A 10,389-nucleotide genomic window follows, 5' to 3' on the forward strand; every position below is an offset into this window, starting at 1 on the left:
GGGGGGGGGGGGGGTGGGGGGGGTGGTGGTGGTGGAATATGCTTGTGTATGTGCTTGTGTATGAGGGGTGTGAATTAAAAATTAATCATCTTTCTATATATTATTAGTGTGCTTCCCATGCCTCATGGTTTGGTGTCTCTTGTTGAAATGACCCTTTAACCTTCTTGCAGGAGGGAGCTTCAAGAAGAACTCGGTATAACACTTCCGAAAGATGCATTTGAATTGATATTCTTCTTTCTTCAAGAATGGTTAGTAGATGAAACTCTGAGTTATTCCTAATATAGTTTTTGCCAGACATTGGTAGTTTTCTGTAAACTTCCATAGTTATGCATTTTATCCTTTCTTTTCTTCATTTCATTTGGTTGCAGTGTTATCAATGATGGAACATTCATCAACAATGAATACAACGATGTATATCTGGTTACCATAATAGATCCAATTCCTCTAGATGCCTTTACCTTACAGGTCAGTTGATGTGTCAGTTCATTGTTTCCTACCCATGCATTTTGAAGCAACTACGATATATCATATGAAGTATACATTTAACTGGTTCATTTCATAATTGCCGTTTCTTCCCTTAACTGTCTAAGTTTGGCTTATGAAGTTAAGGGATAATTAAAATATTAACAATTAGCTTATGTTCTTCATTTTGAATGAGTTGGTTTAGATGACTAGTGTTAATATTTACTGTTGAATGGCTATCTTCTAATTTTAGTATTCTCACGGTGCTTATTAGTTTTTAACTTGTTATCTTTTAGTTATGTTTTGGGCTTGATTGTGGCTAATGCTCCTAGTGGTTCACTTGTCCGGTTGTGTCCCTTCATCACTAGTTTGTTCTTACTTTTTGTTTAAAATTTCTACAGTCTGTCTTATTTATCCGGACCACTAAGATCCAAGTTCCGTGCCTTGAGATTGCTTCTTCAGTATCTTATGCATATTTATCGATTCTATCTTAATTTCCACTGACCAGAAATCTGAATGCACCTTTGACTTTTTGTTTTTTTGGTAGGAATCAGAAGTTTCAGCTGTTAAATATATCCCTTACCACGAGTACAGAAGTTTACTTGCTAAAGAAGATCCTAATTATGTGCCTTATGACATGAATAGTGTATATGGTCAGCTCTTTAAGATAATTGAGAAAAGGTTTGCGAAATATATATCTGAAAGGATTTCATATTTCAAGTGAAATTATTTGTTCCTAAGGATCCTATAGTCAGCCTGATTATGAATTGTGCCTTGAAGAGTTAATGTGTTTTCGTTTAAAAATAAATAAATCTTGCGCAGATTGTAGAACCCACTCCCTGCTTGAGTGGATTTTAGTTTTTTAGTTGTTAAAAAAAGTCTAAAAATGTTTTTGCTCCACATTATAAATTTTGGTGCCAGTGTTTCTTAACTATAGTCTATAAATGGATGACTTTGGCATTTACTCCTTTGGTTTATTTCCTCAAATGCTTGTGGGATATCAAATGTACAATTGCTGCAGGTACAAAGAAAATGTTGAATCACGGAGTTTGGCCCTACAAAAGCAGCTTAGTCGTTATGCTCATGTTTCCCTAAGTGCTGAGGTTTGGACACTTTCTTTAGTCTTGCATCCATCTTGACCATATCAATATATATATATATATATATATCACCAACTTGCTTCTTTATGATGGTTGTCACTGACACAAATTTTCTGTGCTACAGATTACTGGGCTAAATGATGCAGATAAAAAAGCTCTAGCCCTTATTATCAAAGCTGCAAAGATTATGGACAGGATTTTTTACTTGCAGGTTGAATATTTACTAATATTGACAGTTAAAGTTCAATAATATTTTATAAATGTTATATTGTTTGTATATGCTGGAACAGTCAAGCAACTTCTGTTTCGACACTTTTCCCACTTATTCTCTCTCAACCATTGCTCAAACTATTTAGTTTTGCTTTAAAATTCTCAAATTAATTAAGTTCAGTTCTCCCCTTTATGTTAAATTTTCATTATGGGTGCTTTTGTGTGGGGTGGGTGGCAAAAAGAGAAAATGTCTATAACCCAAAATTCAAATTAATTAGGTTCTGATCATGCTGTTGATTGCATTCATTTGTCAATTCAATGATCTTAACAAGAGTGGTGTTTTATTGGTTCTCCGATCCTATTCTAAGCAGGTCTGGTATAGCAACCCATCTTTGAGAGATTGGTTAAGGGAGCATGCTGGTAAATCGCAGTTGGACAAGTTAAAATGGAGTTATTATCAGATTAATAAAAGTCCATGGTACGCATACTCTCGAAAATTCTCCTGTCTTGGAATTGCTTTATTACCAGTTCTTTGCTAATCTAGCCTATGTGTATGCATGTTCTCGACTTTTAAATTAAGCCTGAATTTCCTGTTGTTAAAAGCTTGTTTTTATGTATTAAAAAGATTATTTCTTTTCTTCCTGCACTTGATGAGATAGTGGATAAACATATCGCATCGTAATAAAGTTCTTAATTTATTCTACTGATAGGTCCTGTCTGGATGAAAACGAGGCATTTTTGACAACTGCAGACTCAGCTGTAAAGCTCCTTCCCGAGGCTACAAAGCCCGTGACAGGGTGGAAGGGTCTTCAGTATAGAACAGCATTTCCCATTATAAAGCCACCTGGTGCCAATTTTTACCCACCAGATATGGACAAAATGGTATATGATTGGAAGTTAATTTTGCTTGCAAAGTTCAATTTTTAGAAATCTTAGAAATCTAATTACTTATATGAACAAATATCGAATTTCACTATTCAAAGTTCAATTTTTAGAAATCTTAGAAATCTAATTACTTATCTGTGACTTATATGAACAAATATCGAATTTCACTATTCAAAGTTCGATTTTTAGAAATCTTAGACATCTAATTACTTATATGTGACTTATATGAACAAATATCGAATTTCACTATTCAAAGTTCGATTTTTAGAAATCTTAGACATCTAATTACTTATATGTGACTTATATGAACAAATATCGAATTTCACTATTCAAAGTTCAATTTTTAGAAATCTTAGAAATCTAATTACTTATATGAACAAATATCGAATTTCACTATTCAAAGTTCAATTTTTAGAAATCTTAGAAATCTAATTACTTATATTTGACTTATATGAACAAATATTGAATTTCATGATATTTTGCACAATACTATTCAAATATAGGAGTATCTCACTATGAGGATTCACAATTTTCTTGCTTTAATTATAGGAATTTTCGTTGTGGAGAGACGGTCTCCCAGAGGATCAAAAGAAGGAAGCGATGGGATTCTTTAATGTAATCAAAAGGCATAGTGAATCTGAACTGGATATACCAATATCTCAAAATACATCGACCCCAAATTCTTCCCATGACCTATATATTGTCCCGTACTGTCAAGAGTACAACTCGCTCCTTTCTGAAGCTGCGAAGTTACTACATGAAGCCGGAGACCTTACGAGCTCACTTAGGTATTGTTCCTTTTCCTGGATTTTAAAACTTCGGCGTTGTACATCTGACTTATGAATTTTTCGTTATTGTTTTCCCTCTAGTTTGAGAAGATTTCTACACAGCAAGGCGGATGCCTTCCTTTCCAATGATTACTACGACTCAGATATTGCGTGGATGGAGTTGGTATGTTTGTTGCTTACCTATTTATTTGTAGTGCATATATTCAGATCATATAGTTTAGATGCCTTGTTCTCTATCAATACTTGTCTGAACCTTGAATATTGTTATGACCTTTTATCAACGATCACTGGCATGTATAGCCTCAAAGTCACATTATCAGAAAAGTAACACATTTGCCTTGCGGGGCAAGCTTAGTTGTTTCGATTGATCACCTTAAACCCTTGCTCCAGTGGCAGTGTGAGAGTTCGAATCCCAACGGGGACCTGGGGGGCCATTAGGAGACCTTGGCCGATCAGAGGTGATGAAGACCCCCTTGTGTGCAAAGTGTACAACCAAGGGGTAAGAACCTAGGGACTGAAGGGGCGACTCGCAATTTACCTTCTCTAGTAGCCCTTGGGCAGGGGTTCTTGGGGCATAAGATTAGTCTGGCGCAAGCTGAGAAACCTAAAGCCTGTAACGTGTTGAACTACCTAGAATTGAAGCTCTAAGGCTATTGTCAAATTCGTTTCTCATTAAAAGATTACCTCTCTGATTATATCACCTAAGTGTAATTATATATATGCTAATATGCCTTTGATCTACCAGTTCTTGTTTAACCAATACTACCTTTGACATAAATTCATTGTGGCATGGGATGTTTGATTATGTTTCCTTATTTTCATCATCTGAAGGACTCTAAGTTGGACGTAACTATTGGCCCGTATGAAACTTACGAAGATGCACTTTTTGGATACAAGGTATCTTTCCGTTGTGCATCTCTTTCTACACCCTTTGTATACACTGTTTAACAATATGATTGGTTTATTTGCCATTGTCTTCATAGGCTACCTTTGAGGCCTTTATTGGAATCCGGGATGACGAAGCAACAGCTCAACTCAAGCTCTTTGGTGATCATTTGCAGGTGCGTTTTTAGATTACTCCATTCTTAATAAACTTTGGCTCCACTTATTCCTTCGTTTTCTCTATTACTTTTTGCTGAAGAGTGTGTTGATCTAGGTTTTGGAAAAGAACCTACCAATGGACAATGTTTATAAGTCAGAAGATGTGGCAGCTGCTCCTATTCGGGTCATCCGGGTTCTTTATAATTCCGGGGTTAGTGTCAGATTAGTATAAATAACAGCTTCTATGAAAATTTTTTCTCCTACCGTAAAAGATGCCATGCTTACTTTACCATGTATGGAATTTTGTGTAATGATATAGTCAATTTATAAATCTTGCGTGTGTTTAAACTTGATGTGGACGAATGAGATCTTTACATTTAATTGTTTGGCAGGATGTGAAGGGCCCTCAAACAGTTGCGTTTAATCTTCCAAACGATGAGTCTATAGTGAAAGATCGAGGAACATCAATGGTCATGCTTAAGAACGTTTCGGAAGCAAAGTACAAGCGCTTTCACCCTTGAGACTATTATTTTTTAACATTTTATTTTTAAACGCCCGATTATGTTTAGTTTTAACATATGGTGATATTCTTCTAATTAGGTTCAAGCTCATTCTTCAGCCTATAGCTGATGCATGTATTGCCAAGGAACTTCGGGAGTTTGTGGATTTTGAATCTTTCTTTACGCACACAATATGCCACGAGTGCTGCCATGGCATTGGGCCTCACACCATCACACTTCCAAATGGGAAGAAATCAACAGTTAGATTGGTGAGTTTTGAGTTTTCACGTTAGTTTTAGTCGTTTTTTTAATACACTATGAATGGGGATAGTTGAATATCTTGTCTAATATGAGCTGATGTATCATTACGAAACCATGAAATCTTCGATAAAATGAAAGTGTAGGAGAAATGATGATTAATGCTCATAAATCTTCGAATCAGTCTTACTAGTTTGGTGTTTTAACAACACAACAATAATATTACTCCTTTTGTTGTCTATCGTAGGAGCTGCAAGAGCTCCACTCAGCACTAGAAGAAGCTAAAGCCGACATTGTTGGACTGTGGGCCCTAAAGTTTCTAATTGGCGAGGTAATGAACTTTTCCCTACGCTTTCAAATCTCCATCCCACTCTGATGCACCCGAGAAAAACACCGAGAAAAAACCACTTATGTTTCTATGTTGGCCAGGGTTTGCTTCCGAAGAGCCTAGTGAGATCAATGTATGTCTCTTTTCTTGCTGGATGTTTTCGCTCTGTGCGGTTTGGATTAGAGGAAGCTCATGGGTAAGCAATTGTGCAATCCTATATATTGTTGCCTTAACGATTATTATGCCATCAATCACTAACATCGTAATTTTCACATATGATCAGAAAAGGACAGGCGCTGCAGTTCAATTATATGTTCGAGAAAGGTGCATTTGTCTTACAACCTGATGAGACTTTCTCCATTAACTTCGATAAGGTAAGATTTTCTGATCATTTAGGATTAAATTTAGTCATTCCAAAGCAAAATGTTCATTATTTTTCCTATTGTGGAAGGTCGAGGATGTTGTCGAGAGCTTGAGTAGGGAAATCCTTACAGTACAAGCGAGAGGCGATAAAGATGGCGCCAGAATGCTTCTTAAGAAATATGGCGTTATGACTCCACCACTGCAATGTGCACTCCAAAAACTGGAAACCATTCAGGTATGAGCCTAAACTTCCTTTCTCGCGATTCTACTGCAAACTGTCTTCTACCATGAATTAAAAACGCTCGACACCACATGCATTATCGAACTGAAACCAACCAACCTTCACGCTCATCAAGATTCGCTTCATTGCTCGATTAGCATGAATCGACACTGCATGTTTTCTTCTCCGTGACATATTTCTGATTGCCCCGTGCTGTATTCTCAGGTTCCGGTGGACATAGTTCCTGAATTTCCCATTGCTGATCAAATTTTACGCGAAAGCCATTGAAAAGACTTGACATTAGAAACTGTTCTTGAAGGAGCACAGGCAGAGAGAAAGTGAGAGAACCTTAACTTTTTTTTTTTTTTTTTTTTGTGGGATATGTGTTTAGAACTGAAAACAAAATTTGAGAATAAAGTGAAATGGTAACAACTTTTGCTTCCACCATATGCTGCAAGTGATTCCATCGACTTCTTGTGGGAGCTGTCTATTGACCTTCTCGGTTTGAATCGGTCAGTTAGGAACAACATAGGCTGGTTTACCTCTTTGTAGTTCTTTATTGGCTAGAGTCACAAGACGAGTTTCAATCAGAGCACACATTTGAGTATCGGTTGCAGGCTTTTACAGAAATCAAAGTGATTCAAAGTTATTGTGAACAGATTGATTTATATAATGTGAAGAGAACAATAGAACACAACTTGTGTCTTGTCCTAAGCTGTAATCTTTAGTGAGTTGGAATCTAATGCTGTTCTCCCTTAACATCACATTGGAGCCGTATAGAATCTAATGCAATAAGTTTATGGGAGATTGACACAAAATGTCATTACATATATATATTCTCTCAATATTATATTATAAATGAAATAGACAGTATAGGATGGACCAAATTTGATATATCCCTCCGTTGGCACAACTTGGTGGGTTTATTGACTTATTGAGAATAATAATGACAACAGTCATTGTTAGGAATTTGACATGATCGAAATCCAAATAATATTCTACAATGTGAGGTTCCAACAACACAAACACCCAAATGAAAGAACGATCGTCCAAAAAACCCAGTAGTACTTTCACACGTAGGTGGTGAATAAGTCGATATACTAAAAAAATAATTTTGATAATACATGTGGGCCAAATGAGGATCTATAGTTAGGTGAAGAAAGATTCAAGTTGTGTGTAACACACATTTTTCTTAAAATCGATTCACTACCTCTTAAGAGTGCTAGGAGAGTGCTAGGAGCGTTGTAGCGTCAATCTCTCATGATAAAATAGATCACAACCTTAAGTTTAAACACTCAAACAAAAGGTCCGGCGAACTAGAACAACATGTGAGCACTTCGTACAATTTATGGCAATATTGGCAGCGATTTTCTTTGTAAGAAAAGAGCAAGGAAGAGAGAAAACAGAGATTTTAAGAGTTTAAAAAATTCAACAAAAATAATCTGCCCAACACTAAAGCTTATATAGGAGATGTGGAAATTAATAGCATTAACATTTGAAATAAATTAGATATGTAACCCCCATAACGTGCAACTTTAATATGGAGTTTAACACAGCTGTTACGACCATTAATTCTTAAAATATAAATTGAAATTAGTTTGAAATTAATTCCTACGGATCATAATTAACACTTTCAGAATGGTACTTTGAAGAGTAGTTCGAGACTTCGAGCAGTACCTACGAATGGTAGTTTGAGCAGTACCCATGAATAGTTGCCTGAAGGTTACATACGAGTAGTCTATTGTTCGGTCAAATCGAACAGTCACATCCAAATGGTAACTACTCGACCGAATAGTCAAGTTCGAATGGTGACTATTTGTTCAACGTTCAGAATGGTAAGAATGGTAAAACAACGTTCCGAAAGGTAAGACGGAGTTTACACTCGGACAATGCCTCTGAGTTGGAAAAAGTATACAAAAATTCGACATAACTTAGCCCTCAAGACAGTACACGAGTCAAGCATTTTTAGACTCATTTTGGGATTTGATTTGCACCCACCAGCGAGTGCGCCTCTATGCTATACCAATGTGAGACAAGTGCTTTGCATCTTCATTTTTCAACTCAAATGAGTATACTTTGAGAATCAATTTCTCATTTACTCATTATCCGTTATGAGTGTGCAATATATCAATTTATTCGCCTCACTATGAAGAATCCGAATCCACTTTAACCCGACCTAAATTAAAAGTGAACTCCACATATATCTATACCACAAAATAATCACTTTCTAAGTCATTTCATGCTAAAAATTCCCATCGCATTGGTGTCTAAAATCGGTACATGCACTCATATATCCGGTCTTTTTTTTTTTATGCACACGTCTAAATGTAGACGGTGCAGAAACACGCAAACCTGCGTCTTAGTAACGCCAGGAATCAATATAATGAACATTTTCAATTCCAAAGAAGCCTATAAAGATAGCCATGGCCTCTTACACAATTTCTCATCCAATCTCCTTTCTGTTCATTTCATTGCTGTAATATCATATCAAGCAACTTTGAAACCATAATTTGTAAGCCAATCTTCATTCATTCTTACGTTTATCCTATTCACTATACAACCTCTGACTATTTAGTTACTTTCGTCTTATTATGTTTCTTCCCGAACTCTACCCCTGTAACTAATTGAACTGTCTATGGAGGCTCGTCTGATTATGTTTGTTATATTGAATGTATGAATTATTACTTATCTAGTTACCTTTGTCTAAACTATTTTAAAATTTGATTGAAAGCTATTGGCATAGGAGAAAATGTCAGGAGGAAAGGATAGAGGGCTACACTACCCATATAGTTATGACTATCCTCCGCCGCCAACTACGGCTTACCCTCCGCCGCATGGGTATCCACCGCCGGCGACCGTGTATCCTCCTAGTGGATACCCACCACCGTCTTCTGCTTATACTCAGCCCTATTCTTCTACTTACCACTCTTCAGGTGGTTATCCTGCACACCATCCATCAGGTAACCTCCCATCATTTTAAAACGTTTTTAAGTAACATTATCTCTTATAGTAAATTGAAACATCTATTCTGTACATATTTAAACTTTAATTTAAGAGAAAGTCATGACCACTCGCTACTCGAGCAGGCTTTGAGTGAAGGTTGTTTTGTGATCGCCGAAGAATGATCACAAACCAGGTCTCATAATTGATTAGTTTAAAGAGTCAATAGATAAGTCTCATGGAGTTCAATTTTAAAATTTATGATTACTAAACTAAACTTTTAACCGCTTGACTGGAGTTGTTCCATATATTTAAATTAATAATAAAACTTTACATCTATGTAAAAGTGTCAAATATGTCTCTAAATTTTATTTAAAAAGTTAATTAAGCTCGTAAACATTCAAAAGTTACAATTAAACTTATAAACATATTATTTTGGAGCATTAAAGCCCAAAAAGTCAAAAACTGATTGGTGACCTATAATTGCAGGTCACTAACGTTTCAAAAACCCTCTGACCGACTCTGACAAGCCTCTAATTGATTTCCAACGAGAAACACTGGCGACCATCAAACAGTTGCCGGTCGCGTTTGGAGGAGGCGACCAGTTCAGTTGCCGGAGAAGGCAGACCAGTTGCCGGTCAGCCTTCTCCAAACGCGATTGGCAAATGTTTGACAGTCGCCAGTGTTTGTCGTAGGAAATTGATCGAAGACTCGTCAAAGTTGATCGGAGGGTCGTTGAAATCTTAGTGACCTGCAATCACAAGTCACCAATCCGTTTCTAGGTTTTAATGCTCCAAAATAATATATTTATGAATTTAATTACAAATTTTGAAAGTTAAGTTTAGGAAATTATTTGCCCTATTAATAACCATATTAATTAATATATTCAGGGATATATGGATCTAGCAGCCTTGCTGGGCCGATGGTGGCGGCAGCGGCGGGATATGGCGCCGGCCGTTATCACTCCGGGCACGGCGGCGGCGGTCGCTATGGATATGGCGGCGGTGGCTATGGATATAGCAGCGGTGGCTTTGGACACTATGGTCATGGAAAGTTCAAGCGTGGGAAGTTTGGGAAGCATGGAAAGTTTGGAAAGCATGGAATGTTCGGAGGAAAATTCAAGAAGTGGAAGTGATCTTCTTGGCCACCTTTCATGGCGGCCGGCGCCGCCTGTACTGTAATAACATTATTTTCTTATTATTATTATTATAATATATGTCCCAATAATTTCTATGAATAGAATAATAAACGTTGGTTTCAAAAAAAAAAAGAATAATAAACTTTAATTTACCTA

General features: G+C 36.6%; 2 protein-coding genes across 2 annotated transcripts in view; both read left to right on the top strand.

The window, feature by feature from the left end:
* LOC116027287 (nudix hydrolase 3-like) overlaps positions 1-6,849 on the top strand; it is a 9,407-nt gene extending 2,558 nt beyond the window's left edge. Inside the window, exons 3-21 of the mRNA XM_031268815.1 lie at positions 171-248; positions 369-465; positions 1,010-1,143; positions 1,484-1,565; positions 1,687-1,773; positions 2,144-2,250; positions 2,483-2,654; positions 3,207-3,445; positions 3,527-3,608; positions 4,277-4,342; positions 4,429-4,506; positions 4,602-4,697; positions 4,879-4,985; positions 5,087-5,255; positions 5,492-5,575; positions 5,674-5,768; positions 5,856-5,946; positions 6,024-6,170; positions 6,381-6,849. Of these exons, the coding sequence (XP_031124675.1) occupies positions 171-248; positions 369-465; positions 1,010-1,143; positions 1,484-1,565; positions 1,687-1,773; positions 2,144-2,250; positions 2,483-2,654; positions 3,207-3,445; positions 3,527-3,608; positions 4,277-4,342; positions 4,429-4,506; positions 4,602-4,697; positions 4,879-4,985; positions 5,087-5,255; positions 5,492-5,575; positions 5,674-5,768; positions 5,856-5,946; positions 6,024-6,170; positions 6,381-6,443 (2,074 nt within the window). The 3' untranslated portion in view covers positions 6,444-6,849. The remainder of the gene's footprint in view (positions 1-170; positions 249-368; positions 466-1,009; positions 1,144-1,483; positions 1,566-1,686; positions 1,774-2,143; positions 2,251-2,482; positions 2,655-3,206; positions 3,446-3,526; positions 3,609-4,276; positions 4,343-4,428; positions 4,507-4,601; positions 4,698-4,878; positions 4,986-5,086; positions 5,256-5,491; positions 5,576-5,673; positions 5,769-5,855; positions 5,947-6,023; positions 6,171-6,380) is intronic.
* Positions 6,850-8,561: 1,712 nt separating this feature from the next.
* LOC116026717 (glycine-rich cell wall structural protein) lies at positions 8,562-10,389 on the top strand. Its single transcript, XM_031268084.1, has 3 exons — positions 8,562-8,667; positions 8,887-9,115; positions 9,986-10,389. The coding sequence occupies exons 2-3, from the start codon at positions 8,905-8,907 to the stop codon at positions 10,228-10,230; spliced, it is 456 nt and encodes a 151-aa protein (XP_031123944.1). The 5' UTR covers positions 8,562-8,667; positions 8,887-8,904; the 3' UTR covers positions 10,231-10,389.

Source organism: Ipomoea triloba, chromosome 8, assembly GCF_003576645.1.
Source record: "Ipomoea triloba cultivar NCNSP0323 chromosome 8, ASM357664v1".
NCBI lineage: Eukaryota > Viridiplantae > Streptophyta > Magnoliopsida > Solanales > Convolvulaceae > Ipomoea > Ipomoea triloba.

Bases quoted from the DNA above. Each gene is read 5' to 3' on its own strand.
- LOC116026717 (XM_031268084.1), top strand. From the start codon at position 8,905: ATGTCAGGAGGAAAGGATAGAGGGCTACACTACCCATATAGTTATGAC. The intron at 9,116-9,985 runs GTAACCTCCCAT...TAATATATTCAG, and splicing joins TCCTGCACACCATCCATCAG to GGATATATGGATCTAGCAGC.